This window comes from Pungitius pungitius, chromosome 7 (assembly GCF_949316345.1).
Source record: "Pungitius pungitius chromosome 7, fPunPun2.1, whole genome shotgun sequence".
Lineage (NCBI taxonomy): Eukaryota > Metazoa > Chordata > Actinopteri > Perciformes > Gasterosteidae > Pungitius > Pungitius pungitius.
Genome location: NC_084906.1, coordinates 11,653,586 through 11,671,127, shown reverse-complemented (window position 1 = coordinate 11,671,127; position 17,542 = coordinate 11,653,586). Strand labels below are relative to the sequence as shown.

The window sequence follows — 17,542 nt, the reverse complement described above, 5'->3', positions numbered from 1 at the left end:
AACCTACTTAACACGCGCCACTAAAAATAAAAGCTGCTGAGTTTACCAAAACTGCACTTCACTTCTACATCCCTCAACATCCGACAGCAATTCATTTAACGGCTCTGGCCAGCTGGGGAAAGCTGACACAGGTTCACAGAGTCAAAAGGGCTCAAGAAACACCACAGAGCTCCTGTGCCCATTTGGTCAAAGCAGGTTTGCTCATGAATCAGTCTCTGGTGGGCTTTATAGAGATGATTGGGAGAGCATGTTATGGTTGTTGAAGGGAACGTTACAGTGTAAATTGTTTGCTGGGCTTGAGGTCGTTCAGAAACAGGAGCAGTGCAGTTAATCAACAATTTTGCAGACAACGTTTTAAATTAAAAATACCTTATAATTGCTGATTGAGGCCTTTTGATTTTGAGAATTGGCTGCTTTTTCTGTTTTAAAACTGTACGATCAATAGCGTTTGTGTTGATTTGTGTTGGAAAATAAGCGATTGATAACAATTGTTAACAAAAATAAGGATAAGATAAATCCATAACTTTACAAGGAGGCTGAATTAAATGCTGGTTATAAATGGAACCAGTGTTGCTTGCAGATCAACAAATATTTGTGATAATATTGTATTATAATTTCATAATACTTATATCTTAATATCTTACTAATCACAACATGAGAGGAAGAATAAGCTCTAATAGCTGTAACGAAAATTATTTTGCTGCAATCTCAAAAGAGGAAAGCAATAAAAGGGCAGATGCTTGATGGGGACTTTTAAATGTTAATCAGTTAATCAGTGCCTTGGGAACTGTCATTTTATCTGAATTAAGCTTGAAGGCAATAAAATAAAACGCCTGTCATTTTATGATCAAAACAATTCATTCAGAAGCAAAAATGGACCGGAGTTGTCCCCCGTCAAGTGTCCTCTGATAGCCCACAAGTCCTCCGTCCAGGGCTCCAAACAGTTTTGAGGCTGAGACTTGTAACACACATTGGTCATTTTTTAAACATGAGACGTTTGAAGCACAATGTAGAAAAGCGTCAGAAAAACGCTGATAACATTTCTTTGTGCTTCACCACACTGCGACAACTTGCTTTAAAAGCATGAGTCAGTCCGTCCATCATCAGCACCGAATTGTGTCAACATGTCCTTGAGAAAAATGAATGAGCCACCTACCTGCTTTCACATTATTTCTCTATTTCACATAGAGTCTCTCTGAATACAAGTGGTGGTAAATTGCTCAAAATATAAAATTGCAAATGTAGAATCTTAGAAGCCGCTCCATCTTACCCCTCTTTAAGAGAGAGAGAGAAGCGAGCAGCGAGCTCTCAAGTTGCCCTTCTCTTCTGACGGTGTTGTGTAATTCCCGGGTGTGGAAAGGGCCCAAGGGTGCTGGCTGGTGAGCCCCTCGACAGAGGAGCAGCCATGCTTTGCTAAACCGATGAGGTGGCAGCAGAATACGCTGGGTTCAGACAGCTGAACACTCAGAGCCCACTAAGTCCTAAAGTGACAGCCCGGCCAATCAGAGAGGAGGCTGCTAGCGTTAAACCGCTGGAGGCAAACATGAAGACAGATTGCTGGGTACAAAGTCAAACTGTGTTCACAGAATAATTACAGAGGGAGCAAAGCTAAAGAACCAAACCTAAATGTTTTACTTCAGCAACTGCCATTATAAGGCAAACAGCCATGACTGGCAAAGATAACACGGTCAGTAGCCGGAAAGATTTGTCCGCTTTGTCAATAATTCATCTAAACAGTGAGATTGTTCACAGAACAGATGACGACAACACACAACGTGCAAGTTTTGACCGATACGACAATACATTATCATGATGTGGGAGATTCTGCCACGCTGTACACACCACGGTACCTATTCTACAACAACAACAAAGCTGATAGCTCACCACCCAAGTGATACAACAAAGTGAATTTGAACATACAGTACGATTCAAAAGTTTGGACACATTGTTGAAGGAGAAAATGTGTCCACACAAGTGACTGGTGCTGTGCATCAGAAGAATATAAAAGCAAGGTTAGGCTTTTTGAGTTACAAATTATTGAACCACCAAAATGACATCCCTGCATTGTTGACTGTGTCTATATGAAGACTATATTTAGTACACTGAATCCAACAATGAGAGGGTGCAGGCTCCTGCTGTTACTTGAAGTGTTGGAGCTGGAGGAGGATGGAAGGGCGGCTCACAACTGTGTTAAACCAGAACTGGTTTTTGGACTATAGACACTGAGCGACAATGTTTTTAGCAAACATTCCTAATTTCAGATTTTTATCCCACTGAACTTTTGTGTTTTTTTTCCCTAAATTGTACCTTTGTCTGGGAAATAAACTAGTATTTTTTTAAACATGAATAAGCATCGTGTCCCTAAACCTCAAGGATTCATTTCATTGTCTTAGGTCAGAAGGTTAACAGCTCCTCTGGGCAGGTTTCACAGCAGATTTCCAGTAAAACACACTCCTGGAGCGTGCTGTTGATGTGTTACTCATCCCCATATTCTGTCAAACCTAATTATTGATTTCTCACATGGTAGAGAGGTGGATTAATTAATTAAATTCAATGCACAATTCTCTGATGGGATTGCAAAAACAGGGGCAAGTGCTGTGTCATCTGAGTGGGTAGTGGTGCATGATTGGATGTGTTAGACAACAGAGGCAGAGATAAACCAGCAGAATGGTATGTCAAAGAGCATGTCTGTTGCAGAGCTGCGCCCTGGAGCGTATCCAGGCAAGAGTGCACATAAACCAGTTCACTAACTGGTAGAAAGTTGTATCTGCTCCAGTGTAAAGCAACATAATTTGTTACATAATGCATGTCAGACACATTCAAATTGAAGACAGATGATAGTATAGAATCTATTAAGTAGAGAATGTTAAGTCCAGAAAGGACGGAGAAATCACTTGAAAATACAGAGTGAGGATGCAGAGTAGATAGGGAGAGGAAGAGGAAAGAGGTAGCGGAATGACAGAATCCTGCGATGGATGGCAGCTGCTTCAATGGAAGGCCAGTACTGAAAGTGACAAACTGGTTCATAAAAACCGTAATATACCGCCAGAAAACAGTCTCAAGAGAGAAGGACTAAAAGACGATTGGTGTAAAAAGCGTGTTTCTTTTCAACGGCATGGTTAAAAAAGCAATATGTAAAACTCAGTGGCAAATCAAGACCCCTCTCCACCTGCCTCTATAAACATATATGCATTATATATATATGCATTATATTTATATTTATTTATATATATATATTATATATATATATACTCTAACCTGAGACCTTAAACAAAGGGGAAAACACTGCTAATTGAGAAGAAACTACCCTGCTGCAGCAAGCCTCTGAGGAAGAGACCTTAGCACCATGTGATACAGTTTAGCTGATTAGCTGCTAAAAAGACTGCTTACGCTGACATAAGAATGTCAGGCAAAAAGCTGGGTGGGAAATGGATGCCGCCCTGCTGCCACACCTAGCTGCCACAAACACTATTCATTCCTTGTCATTTGAGAGGGACACGGTAAAATAATCTATTGGTGTCATATTCAGGACGGACACCCGGTAATTACCAACCAGCTCCCAGTGAGACCTTTGTCCTTGGTTTCTGGCGAGGAAGTTTATAGAGGTTTCCCTGGAGGGTTTTTTGGGAAGGGGAGGGGGGACAGCTGGCCCGCCTGGCAGATTGCAAATTCATCTGACTCTGTATCGCTGCCGTGGCATTTTAACGATTTGGCTGGTTCTGCATTTCAATAAGCTTGGATGGCGGTGAACTCGGTGTTCAGACAGGAAGCACAAAAGCAAAACTTCTTATTTTGTGAACACAGCAGAGAGCTCAAGGATAACAGAGCTGGATTAACTGTTTTGGTGAACATCTTTATTTACTTTTTAACTTCCTGGTTCTGCTCCTAAAATGTGGGTATTTGCTTCGTTTGTTTCATCTAATAGCATATGTCTTCTTTTGGTTCTGAGAAAACATGATGGCTATTTTTCACAATTGTTGTAGTCAATAAAAAAAAAATTAATAGAGAGTGAATAATGGTGAAATGATTCCTAAAATAAAATAGTTTTACAATCAACCCGATGCAATGGATTTGGAGCACAATGAGATTCTTTCTAACGTGCACGCGCACACTTCATAGAGAGGTCAGTGGATAAAGTGCATCCCCCCAGATGTGTGACATTTTCTGTGTGTTGTGGTTTTACTGGAGGAAATGTGTTGAGTGTCTGTTATGTGGGGACAGAATATCCCAGAGGATGCTGGAGTGAGTGGAGGATCAGACACTCATCAGGTTGGCCCACAAAAGAACACTTGGGTATGGATATGAAAAAAGTTAAGTGAATTCCTCTATGTGAAGATGGCTCTTTGTGCCTTACATTCTACTTGTTACACGTGTGAAAGAAACAGACAGTAGGCCAAGATACAGACACGACCCCCCCCCCCCCCCCCCCCCCACACACACACACACACACACACACACACCCACACACACCAGGGATCACAACAGGACCATTTAGTAACAAAGTCCTAACAATCTCGGAGACAGTGTAACGTTGTATAATGAGGAGCAGCAGAGCTACTTGCAAATATGTCAGATTGATCTTAACATTGCAACTTACGGTGGACACGAGGACCGTCACAAGCGGTCCCAAAACAATTATAGTCCATGGATAGTTGCAAGTTTGCGGTGCATAGGATGCACCAGAGACAAAAAGTCTTATGAACAGTCATTCATTTCAAAATTAGGCAGCAATTGATGAGGAAGGAGATATGAGACAAACTGGCTGCCCACCAATCATGAGATAGCTGAAAATTGTCCATTATAATTTTTTTTGCTGTTTGAATCAGTGCATCTGTTGATTAAAACCCTGAAAACACAGGTATTAGACGACCCCTCCTATTAGACTATCCCCTCTGCCTGAATTTTTCTTCCCCTGCATCTTCAAAATAAAGTGCATGTGAATGAATAAGGAAGAGGTTGTTTATTTGAAGCCACCGATTTCAAGAACCACAGAAAACAAGAGACATTCGACTGCAACTAGATATGGTGCTGGTATCCACCAATACACACACAGGTTGTTAGGGAGAGTACAGCTAACCAGAAATCAATTAGAGAATGCACTCCTAAATAACATTCATGGCCACACACTGCAATAATGAAAACTATCCCCAAAATAATATTTTTAAAGGCATTAATTTAGACCTTACCTGACATGACCTTGAATATAATAAATGCAACACAGACGTATTTACAGTTGTTTTTAAGGTCACAGAACACGCCTGGATTGCAAACACATCAGTTCACAAAGAATCCACTGTAAATACAAGTAACAAACCTTTATTTTATAACGGATAAATTAATTGTATACCTTGAATTTATATATTTTAAAATTGAAGGTATATTTACAAAGACGTATTGAGGCTTGAAACCTGCACTGCAACCTCAAAACTCAATCACTTGAGTGACCACCATCCTCTTACCGTGGTACCAGCAGCAAGGCTAAATGCCAGAGAGGGAGAACTACTGTACCCATGTGCTCGATGGCCTGAGGCGAGCCGCCGGACCATCACTACTGAATAACTGCCCGGCACGGACAGGCCTGCTGTGCTACTCTGGGACACGTCGCTTCAGGATAGAGAGAGGGAATAAGAAGAGCCAGAGAGAGGGTTGTAAAAGGTGCTATGCTAAGGAGCCAAGGGGTTAATTCTACTCTCTTGTGGTATTTAATTCAGCTAAAATGCCCTGCGAGTGCAGTAGACATGCTGGCTGTACATCTGCTGGCAGAGCTCCAGTACCTGAGGTCTGCCGGGAGGTTAACAGTAAAAAGCAGGTTTGTCCTCAAAGGTTTGTCAAGGTTGCTTGTCTTTGTCCTTTAAGTATTAAAAACTAGAGCAAGATTATTGGTGTGAATTATACTATATCAAATTTGTAAGTATGAATTTAGCTTTACTAAAGCAGTGAAGTGGTGGATTGAAGCAGTTCCAAAGACAATACTTTAATGAGCTCCTATGTTTCACAATCAAATCCTTCTCCAACAGGAGAGAATATGTGCAGTTCAACCGCCTGTGGCCACTCGTCTGACGATGTTGACCACGGAAGAGAGGACAATCCATTACAGTCTGAAACAGACTTTAGTTTTTACATAAAAACACACTGGAAAAAAAAGAAAAGTTAAGTTTATACATTCATTTGGAATGTAAACGATTTTGTGTAAAGCAATGGTTAAAATGTAAAATGTTAAAATATTAGGTGCTTCTGACCATGAGGCATGGAGAGATAGGAAAAGTGGAGGAGTGGTGCTGTAGAACACTTCTGGCAGTTTAACAATCACAGGCTGAAGGATATTTACAGTGGTTCAAGCCAATCAATAAGAAGCTGCTCATTTCCATCCTGTCAGGCTCCCATCAAATTCGTCAAGTGTCAAATACTCAATATCATTTTAGCTCCTTCCAATGTATAACATTGGGGTCTTGGCAGACGTAGAAGTATGTTGTCTTTAGGTTAATATCGGCTGAAAAACGCCCGAGTCCTGTTTTCGTCACTACAGAATGAGCCGTTTAAATCTGCACAGAGAGCAGATCGTCTTCACAAAGCCAGGTGCCCCGTTTGTAGCCGTTTTTGACGACCTTTTTTTTTTATTTGTGATGTGACGCAAGCCCTATCCGACACCGTCAACACGATAGTTTGGATCATTTGAAGTGAGATTGTATGACTGCCCACTTTGAAGCCGATGCAGGAGTTATCAGCACATAATTGCAATAATAGCATGATACACATAAGCCACTTCAAGTAAAAAAAAATAGTCTAAATCTGTAATCTGACCAAAAACAATACAGATAAACCAAAGTATTACTTTCAGTTTAGTTTCCTGGTGTAAATAAAAATATCACAAATATAACTTCAACTAAAACTGTATTTTCTTAAGAAGTGCATTTCTTTTAGGTGGCTGAATACATTTTTCTGCCGAACCCCTCCACAGCAGTTCATTACTTTGCCCTTGAGATGGTACTCCTGCTTCTCCAAATTGGGGATGTGCAATAGGTAATGATGTTGGATAAGTACCACACATGACCTAACATAGTAATCCAAACTGTCAGTTTAAAAATCGTAGCAACACGGCTACCTTTAACGTTTACCCAAATTTGAAAAATTATATTAACCATAAAACTACGCCACAGATCTCCATGGAAGTGAAGCCCCCTCTAAGATGTTCTAACCTTGCCAAATGAATGTAGTAAATATGGAATCTTTTAGCCAATGTTTTTGTATCTGACGCACTGGGACAACAAATTCAGAAATTATTACAATACTGAGTGAGAGCAGCAGACACAATTCACTCAGACTGCAATTAATTTATATTGCGGCCAGTTGGCACCGTCAATGAACGTCCACTTAGGGACTTATGACAAACTCAACTTTATTGTTCCAATACATCTTATATTTTCAGCGATTTAGACGCAGTTAAAAGCAAAGCCATCAGAGGGCACACCATTCCAAAAAAAATGGAAACAGATGCAGCTTGCATCTCATGTGATGAGGATCCACCATAAATATTGGTTTACGGAACAATAGCGTGATTTTACTAATTGTAACGCACGTTAAGAGATAACTATCTTTCCCATGGACTATACTATTTGTGCCCCCCTTTCCTCATCACATGCTCAGCCGAAGTGACAAAGACTAAATGGAGCCGTAAAGCTACCATCAACGATTTCCAGTGTTGGAAATCCATTTATTTTTGTTACCAACCTATGACAATAATCAGGTCCAAAGGTGAAATGAAAGCACTGATCTCTGAAATGCAGCTGATGGGACCTCTGTGATTCCAAATTTCAGGCATTTTCCAATGTTCCCATCAAGGGCACCCTGCAATCAGTGGACAGGTAATTGTCCCTTGTGTTGCTCTTGGGGACTTGGACAGGATTCAGCACCACTTTGGGGATTTGACCTGGGAGCAGTTCGTCCCATCTATTTAACAACAATGGCTATTAGAGAAACGCTAACATTTAGAAAATAAAATGAATGACATGCACTTAAAATGTCATGTTCCTATAGTACGCCCTGCTAAGAGCTTCTCACAGTAGTATCATTTAACTGCAGGTCATTTTTGCAGCATGAGATTCATTGACCTATTACTACGTTCAATATGGCTTAAACTACAAACGTTCTGTTCACAAACATGCTACGGGCTGAATCCCATGCAATAATTAGTTTACACTACATTTTGATTGCACAAAGCTCGAAATTCTTGTTTGTGATTATGTTAGTTAAGTTAGTGAAATGCCATAATGGAGGTCATTTAAGTTATGTTTCAAGGTAATCAACACATCACCCCATAAAAACATTTTAAATGTCAAATTTGACAATGCTCCACAAAGCACTGTGCAAAAGTATGTTTGTTATTTTTGTATATGGTTGATTGAACTTGTGGCACGTATTAAACTAGAGCAAAGATTTCATCAACCACTGAGCCATGGGATTCTCCAGAGGTTCATGCTGAAATCCCAGAGAAGCAGTACCAGACTTGAACCAGAAAGCCAGGTAAAGATGAGAAAATTAATTTTCTTCTCACAGCAAGTACTTTGTGTTTTTAATCAATACATTTGCCAAACATACCCAGTAGGAGATTTGGGTTATAAGTTGAAAGTGTGAGTGTTTTTACTGAAGCAAAGCAGTTTGAGCCATGCTGGAGGCTCTGAGGATGTCAATGATGGCCTGAATTGGTCCTTGCCATGAATTTGTATGCAGCTATAGAGATGCGTAGTCCTCAGAGGAAGAACCGTACTAGAACTAAGCTCATCCATCCACTGTCCACTGAATTCATTCAGCTCAAAGCCAGCTGTGCCAAACTAGAGCTTCACAGAGCCACTGTAGTCTTAGCTTCAATCATTGGATGAATAAATGTTTACATTACATTTCAGTGAGACCTGTCAGCTGCGCCCTGATCAACACCGACCGCTATGGGATCACAGTCACAGCCCACGTTTTTAGTTTTTTTTCAAAGACTTAATGGAGGCCATGCAAGATGCATGAGGGAGTGTTGGTGTGTGAATGCATGTGTGCGTCCTCCTTGTGTCATCAAAGGCTTTTGGTGGGAGCCACGAGTCTCCATATTTAGAACAAAGTGGCAGGAACTGGCTTCCCCTCCAATTATGATTCCCCCCCCCCCCCCTCTTCAAAAGATGGTCAGGTGCTCCTTTCTCAATCAGGACGGAAGGAGAGGAAAGTGGCAGGATGCAAATGGAAAGAGGAAATGATTCGAGTGCAGCCATTTGTAGAAATAAAAGGGAATTCCTGATATGTTGGCGGCCATGAATACTGAGCAGGCTTGGACTGGGAAGCTATTCTTGATTTGGATGAATAGTTGCACGTGATTTTGTGAACAACTACAGATTTTTGTTTGAAAACTATAATTTGACAAAAAACTAGGAAAGCTGCCTACTCTTAAACATGGTCACTTGAATGAACATTTGAGACAAACATATTAAAAAGGACTCAATAGGTTATGAAATAACTATTGAGCTTTGGGCAGCTTGATAAAAATTGTTTATGGTGCTATAATAAAGACTTGTGGAAATGAGGAAATGTATGAAGAATTCCATTTATTTTTTGTATAACAAAACATTTGTGTATACAAAACATTTGTGTATTAAATAAAACCACGCTACGAAAACGTACTTTCAATAATTAAAAAAACATTTGACTGGTTTAAATTTGCGTCAATCTGCATTATTTGATCTAGTTTTCATCCTTTCTTTTGATCCCTTCTAAAATACCCCACCTCTACTTCACTATATACCTCCCTCTCATCTTCAACATTCAGGCATAAACACTTAGTAACAACAAAGTACCTCTCCAACCAAATCCTCTACACGATCCGCTGTTACATTCAATATTCTTTCAGTATACATTTCTTATTAAATCTGCTCATTGTACTTATGTTGGCATCATCATAGACGCTTGCTTCTGTGATTATAACAAAAGTAACTGATGCTGTGAATCAAAACCGTTTTCTCATGTGTACCTCAATAATGCTTTAGCAGGCGTTAGCTAACGGCACTCCTCCCATCGGGTCCTGAGATTCTACTGGTATTCCACATAGTAACAAGCCCAAATCTTCATTTTCCTCGTAACATCTTCAGAATGATGCAAAGTGGAGGAAATATGATGTGTGTAGAGTTCTACAGGCAATGACGATAGCTGGCTAACTGGCATTTGTTGCTACAGAAACAGACATTTCACAAAAGCAACTACACAGGTGCAAATGTCTACTATTTTCACCTTTATTGGGTAGGCAGCAACGACAAAACCATAGTCTTTGACACAATTTAAAAATAAAAAAATATATACTATGTAATCTAACACACACACTTCTTCCTATTTAAAACATCAGCAGCCTAGTTGACTTAACACAAATGGGTGTGCCATACCTTTGTCAGAATATCACTGATTTCTTTTGGCTGTACGGCAGGTAAAAATAGATACACACACTTTACATACAGTATACTAATATACCGTATATTGTGTAAAGGTTTTAACATTTTTTATAAATAAATACATATTATCCCGCAATTACTAAAAGCCTTGATCAACGCACTTAAAAGATTATTTGTTTGAACAAGTTAAGTTTCAATTTTCTCCCGCATAAATTTGGTCGGCGTAATACAAACACATAAAAACAACTTACTTTTTAAATATTCCTTCAGTGGCTCTTCTGATTTTTGAAATCTTAAACCACTACCCGCTACAAAAAGTCCACCATAGCTATGAATGTTTGTGCAAATTTAGATCAAATACTAAAATCTCAATTGAACGGTATATTCCAACTTCTACATTAGATGGTAACAATTGAGCTATTTTGTTTGCTTTCGCCCTGTTTTCTATGTGGCTGTGTTGTTGTTGATCAACACATAAAGAAGATAATAAAGCACTAATCCGGACCATATACATTTCTTCTACTACCCCACTGCACTTTGCTCCAAAGGAGCACCAAAAAATACAAGCTATTTAAAATGAAAGTCTAGTATTTGACACGGCTATGCTGTGGTTTACTACTGCTATTTCTCATATATGCCAGGGCATATGGCTGAAGAAGGGAATTCACAAGACTTGGATATCTGCAGTCTCCTCTTATCATAATATAATGTAGATGTCAGATAGTAGAACAAGTACTCACTTAAAAAAGTTCAAATCTGATTGACTGAGAAAAAAAGTGGAAACCCATCTGAAAGATTAAAGTGAAAGTGGATTTCTAAATCCAACCACGTTGTGACTTCAGATGTGTACACGGTCACATGGTATGTTAATGTAGGTTTTGCTTTTTTTTGTTAAAGTGCAGCATATTGATGTAAAATAACTTATTTGCTTCTTATAAAATACATCTTTAGGCACATACAGAAGAATCTGAAATGTGTTAAAGCTGCATAAAGCAATATTCTTCACCCCGACTCACTCTTAAATATGTTAAAGGTGACGAATGCTGATGATCCCGGGCCGGAAACATAAGCGCAGAGCCACTGTCAGCGCCTTAGTCTTTTAAGTTGACTCTATGCTGCTCACCTTGTGCACAACTATATAGAGAGCCGGGAAAGAGAGTAATATTTACTTTTTTCTTTTCAGTGGTATTTTTTTACCAGACCGTGACCAAACATGATATGGAACGTACATTCAATCACAAAGGCCAGAAAGACTCTTGAATGCCATGATCAGGTAGCTCCGTTTTAGCTGGATGTGAAGCGGCACATGTCTAATAAGCTAAAGGCTCAGAGTCTCTCTGCCCCAATGGTCAGAAATCACCACCTCTACAGGCTACTGTTTAGCAGAATTGAAAGCATTTACAATATCAAGGGACTGGGTTTGCTGTGCATGGACAAACATACACTAAAAGCAAGGCCTACACCACAGGTAACACCACTCAATGAGCAAAGAGGGAGATCAGTAACTTATTGGCTCCATTATGTGGCTGTATTCTTTTGAAATGAATTATGCTCTGACCCTGATTCAACGATCAAGGGAATGTACAAGGGAAATGAACTGGAGTGACTGGTCTACTGTTTAAAACGTAAGATTCATAACCAAAGACAATTTGTAGGATCTGCACTTTTATCAAATGCAAATATTACGTATCAAATATCGTTTTTTTTCTTCTTTCTAGCAGAGTGGGACATTCCAGGACTTTATAACACCTATAGTCTGCCATTCCCCGAACAGCCATCTGTTGTGCACAGACATCTTGAAAAAGGATAAAGAAAATTTCTAAAGCCAAAATGAGAGTGGGATTCCTGTGTGAGAAGTGCACACTAGATGCCAGGGTCGTTCACAAAAGCATGAAGACAAATGTGAGACATTCAGGCCTGTAGTTTGACATTTTTTTTCAATCACCAAATTGGTTCAACTGAAAGACAGTGGGGTAAAACTAACAAGGATTGTCCGTCCAAAAGTTTTCCGAAACATCCAGAAAATAAGCTACTGCTGGCCTTAAACATAACTGATGTGAAATTACATGCTTAGTTTTCATTCAAGATTTCAGCCTCACAGCGACCTCCAGACAGATCGGATGACATTAACCACTGCTGCTGGGAAATAAAGACATCACTTGATCTGAGGATAACTATCACTCATTCATACCACCTAAAACATCCTATGTGCATCTAAAAAAGATATTCTGAAGTCACCTCAGATCTATGGCTCAGAAACCAAATTCTGTTTCAGAACTAAACCTGCTGTTTAGGTTTTTTAAATTCTGTTTGTTCACTATTTAATATTGGTATATTGACCTGTACAGGGGGGGTGTCATATTTAGTTGTTGTTGATGAGCGCTCATGCATCAAACTGTTAGCAGAATACTCATAACAAAGCCACATCAGGAATGCCACACCACAGGCCCAGATGGGCCATTTAAAAAAAAACAACAACTATACTGCGTAGTTATCTGCTGCATCAGTTCACTGCCTTCAATATAAAGTGTCAAACCCATCCATCATTGAATCTGTCTGAATTCTTGACATACTGTGCTTTTTAATAGAATCGGTCAACAATAATAAGCTAATTTTTAAAATTGATGAACAATAAAAGCATTTCATCCTTAAAGAACACGCTTCAACATTGGTCAATGTCAGCATGTTGTGTCCAGGCAAACCTCTCATTTTACAGTTTACATATTTTAACAGTCCTTGGTCTAATGTTTTAAAGAATGGGGTATTTTCTGCACAAACCATGTTAAATTGGAGTTTTACAATTTAAGATGACAGATAATATCTACATTATGTATTACATTTTGCAGAGGATCTCAGTAAACAGCTTTCATCAAATGTGAACCAAATGTCAGATCAGAGCTTGGCCCATCACTACATTTTCTGCATCTCTCCTTTTCACCGGCACACGAATCAACACAAAATATTTCAGCAGATACTGAGCTCCCTTTCCTATAGAAAACAGTTAGAGAATTACGCAGTCTGTTATTTATCATCAGCATAATCCTTGCCATCACTGTCACTGTGTGTTGTATAGTACCCATTTATAATCTTGAAACAGGTTTATTAGCACACGTAGGTGAAGGTGATTTAGTGTCTCTAAAAACAAAGTATGGAGACATCGAATCAAGGGTCGATCCACTTCACAACTACAAAAATATATAACGGCATGAAATAGTATGGCCACATTTTATGTCTAAAAAGTTGTTTGTAAATCTTTTGGTGTTTACAGTTTACTATTCTCACGATCTACAACCGGGTTGGTATGCAGTGAGATGTAGAGGCTAAGACATGGGGAGACGACTTTCTATTTGATCCAAAGCCAAATCACATTGCAAAGAATAAAAGCCATCACAGAGTGACCATTTCATTAACATTTACTTCGTCTCTGTTTAGACACAGCACCCATCTCCTTAAAAAGCTTATAATGCAATAAACCACGATTTACTGAGACCAAGGCAACGTCACTGGTGTCAGCTGACCTGTGTCGGCTGAAACAACAGAATCCATTTCCTGTTCAGTTAAGCCCTCCCAATGTTACTGAAAGCTAACTAGCTCCTAGGCTTGTTAAGATTTTTTGTTCCCCATTTTTTGATTCCAGCGGTAATCCTCATGCTGTAAAAGTCATCCCATCAGATAGAGCATGAATTTGCCCTCTTCCTGGGCTTAGGCTCCCCAAAGTCCCTGTCATCGGCTGCGCAGTGGCTGAAGGAGCAAATTGTCTGCGAGAGCCTCCGCATGCCCAGGCGGAACACACTATTAGACAGGCTGTAGATGACACAGTTGCAAAAGCTGTTGCTAATAGCCAGCCAGGTGGTGATGAAGGAGAGGGCAGGGCTATCCAGCACATGGGAGCTCTCTAGCAGGAAGTAGATTATGTAGGGCAGCCAAAGCATATAGAAAACACTGGTGATGCGGAACAGCACCATCGCGTAGCGCCGATCTGGGCCGTGCCCCCCGTGATGCCCATTGCCGCCCCCCTCACCAGCCTCCATCTCCTGGCTGGGGAAACGTGCGCGCCGTTCGCTGATCTCCCTGTTGTGCTGCTGACAGATGCGAAAGATATGGTAATACGTAAAACAAACCACAAGTGCCGCGGGCGCATAAAGCAAACACACCACGAAGCTTGTGAAGAGGGCAGAGGTGGGCCAAGAGTGAGCACACCACTCGAAGATGTCCCCGTGATAGCCTGGTTTTCCCCACCCGAAGAAGGACGGCAAGAAAACCAGGCTTGAGTACACCCAAATTAGAGTGATGCAGCCTCGTAGTCGGCATGGCGTCACCAGCTGGTTGTAAGACAATGGCTTGGTTATGGCCAGGTAGCGATCCACACTGATACAAGCCAAGCAGGCCATTGAAACACTCTTCAGAACAGAGATGACGTAGCTGAAAACCTGGCATGTGATGGGCTCTTGAACACCCGCGGGGTAGTGGAGCAGAGACAGGGTGGGAACCAGGCAGCTAAGACCCACCAGCAGGTCGGCATAGGCCATTGTCTGGATGAAGTAGCTGGTGGTGTAGTGGTGAAGCAGAGGGGCACAGTGGAACACGAAGATAACAGTCAGGTTTCCTGCAATAATGAGCACCGTCAGTAGAACGATGACAGCAGTCTCCAGGACGCACGCCTCCAGGCCTTCGTTCAGCCCCCAGCCCAGGGGACAAGAGTGGTTGGCGGGCCTGTAAGGGACGAAGTCTCCATGACTGCTGTTGGCAGTGAGCGGCGGGTCCGTTGTCAGTCCAGACTGGTTCATTGTTTTGGGTGCTGTCCAGGTGGGTCAGGTTTGTGGTGTGTCACCCATGAGGCAGCTGGCCTGCAACTGGAGTGCCTGCCCCCCACCCCATCTACATAGAGTGTCTGCAGCCTTCTTCAGTTCACCAAGCTCAATATTCTTTGTAACACACACACACACACACACTTTCTCTCTCTCTCTCTCTTTAACCGGACTCTCACATAGCTGGGTCTCAATTCAACACGGACTGGAGGAAAATCAATACAGCCTCTGGGAGGGTAGGACAACTCGCTTAGCTCTCCTTTTCCAATCACTCATGGCTAGTAAAAGTAGAGGGTAGGTTAAAGTCAGTAGAGTGAAGAAAAGCTGTATAGCCTCAGTAAACCGCTGTGGCCAGCATCTATTCCCGAAGGCGGGTGGCCCTGCTGCTTTGCCTGCAGGTCTGTGGCCTCGTCTCCTGATGCTAATGAGGGTTGCCACCGGGATGCTGAGGGCATACGATGTCCAAACAAGGGCAGATGACACCATACGAAGAGGTTAAAGCATGACGGCGAGCACAATGCGCTGCACTATTGACAGTTCCTCACAGGAGATCAAATAGGTAAGCAACACATGGCTCCTATTTTACACCTAGATCAGATTAAATGCACTGAATGCAGTTATAATTCAATACAAACTTTAAAAGTCTCTCTAAGTAAATCAAAGTATGGAAAAAAATGACATCCTTCTCCGAAAAAAGACCATTTAATTAAATCCGCTTTGTTCCGCTGTGCCATGGGTGATAGTGTGTTTACAATGTAACAACAGGCTTCCTTTATTTGGTGGTCCTCTGGTCAGTGTCTGGAGCCCATGTATGCCCAGCTATTGTCCGAATCAAAACACAGACACGGGCTAGAACAACATGGGGATCTCCGCATGAGATAACGTCACAGCTCTCTCGACACACACGGCGCTTGGGGCAAAATGTGTTTACGAGGCATCCCTAGGCAGAATGAGCTATAAACCAAATCGGCGAAAAATGTCCAGATGAGTTTTGCTACTGAAGTGATTTAAAGTCGGAGTCCAAAAGTGCAAACACGCCTCTCAGTGTTCTGGACTGCAAGTCGCAAAAGACAAACAAATGTAAACGTCCAGTAGAGGGTGAAAGTGCTGAATGTAGAATGTCCCATGCAGGCAGGTGGAAGGACTCTCCTGGAGCAATGAGAGGCCAGCTGAATAACTCAGCGCTCCTCTCGCTTCGACTCCTCAGCAATCCTGTGGCAGAGAGCGGTGTGTGGCGATCAATCTGCAATCCATCTATTTATCCCATAGACGTGTGTTGTTGTTGTTGCTGCTGCTGTGACAGTCTGAAGCATTGGCAGGGGGGGGGCATCATCACCTTCCCCTCAAGTGATTAATGCAACCATAGATGTTCTAACTTGCTTTAGTCCTTTGATGTATGCGCCCGGTTTAGTTGTAGAGGCACCGGGCTCCTACAACTCCTCTCTCAGTAGGTCTATCGTCCTCAACAAAACACTCGCAGGGAATCCACTCTATCGCCATAGAAGAAAGTCCCAGTCGGAGTCCCAGTTTCAAGCACCGTCCTCTGCAAACGTTCCCCTAATTCTGTTAGTGTACAACCAGCGTCTTTAATCAAGAAATCCTTAGCTCCTGGGATACAGATAGGGATGAATGGAATGCATCTGTCAAAAGCAGCAAGTGAAAAGCCAGAAAAAAAAAGATGACTGCGTTGATGGAAATGAGTTAAATCTGCAACGAGGGAAGCGAGGGGACGAATAGTCCCTCAGCCCTGGTGCAGTGAGAAGGAGAGATGCTGTGACTGGCTTACACTTCCCACCCTCCCTCTACAGACAATCTCTCTAGCTTGCTCTCTCTCTCTCTCTCTCTCTTTCCATACACACACACACACACACACACACACACACCCTCCCTTTTTCCTGCTCTCTCTGAGCTTCTCACTCATTGCCCCGCCTCCTCCCATCCCAGCTGCACCTGAGGCTCCCTTCCACATTATTCTGTCTCGCACTCTGGCTTTCTCCCGGGGGTAAATTTGGATACATTTCGTATTTACATATTACTTATCTTTCCCAGTCTGTTTTCTATTAACTAAAGTCCCCCCCAGCTCCCTGATTTTCTTTCCTTCCCACTAAAAATACCTACTCCATATATCTACCTAGCCAAGTAGGTTTAAAAAAAAAAAAAAACAGTTCTATTTAATTGCTAAATATAAATAGCATTGAACACAGCATTGAATAAATAAATATCAGAGAAGAGGTAGTATATATACATCTCATGATATTTTTAGGAGTCCCTCATCATACTATCTTTACTTTGGTGGAAGGAGGGAAGACAATGCTTTTC

General features: G+C 41.4%; 2 protein-coding genes across 3 annotated transcripts in view; both read right to left on the bottom strand.

The window, feature by feature from the left end:
- The window catches only part of rabgap1l (RAB GTPase activating protein 1-like), an 86,898-nt gene that overhangs the window by 38,982 nt on the left and 30,374 nt on the right, over nucleotides 1-17,542 (bottom strand). The gene's annotated exons all lie outside the window — the stretch shown is intronic.
- gpr52 (G protein-coupled receptor 52) lies at nucleotides 9,646-17,040 on the bottom strand. Its single transcript, XM_037469304.2, has one exon. It carries the CDS (start codon nucleotides 15,200-15,202, stop codon nucleotides 14,084-14,086), a length of 1,119 nt encoding a protein of 372 aa, XP_037325201.1. The 5' UTR covers nucleotides 15,203-17,040; the 3' UTR covers nucleotides 9,646-14,083.

Coding starts and splice junctions, on each gene's coding strand:
- gpr52 (XM_037469304.2), bottom strand. CDS start 15,202: ATGAACCAGTCTGGACTGACAACGGACCCGCCGCTCACTGCCAACAGC.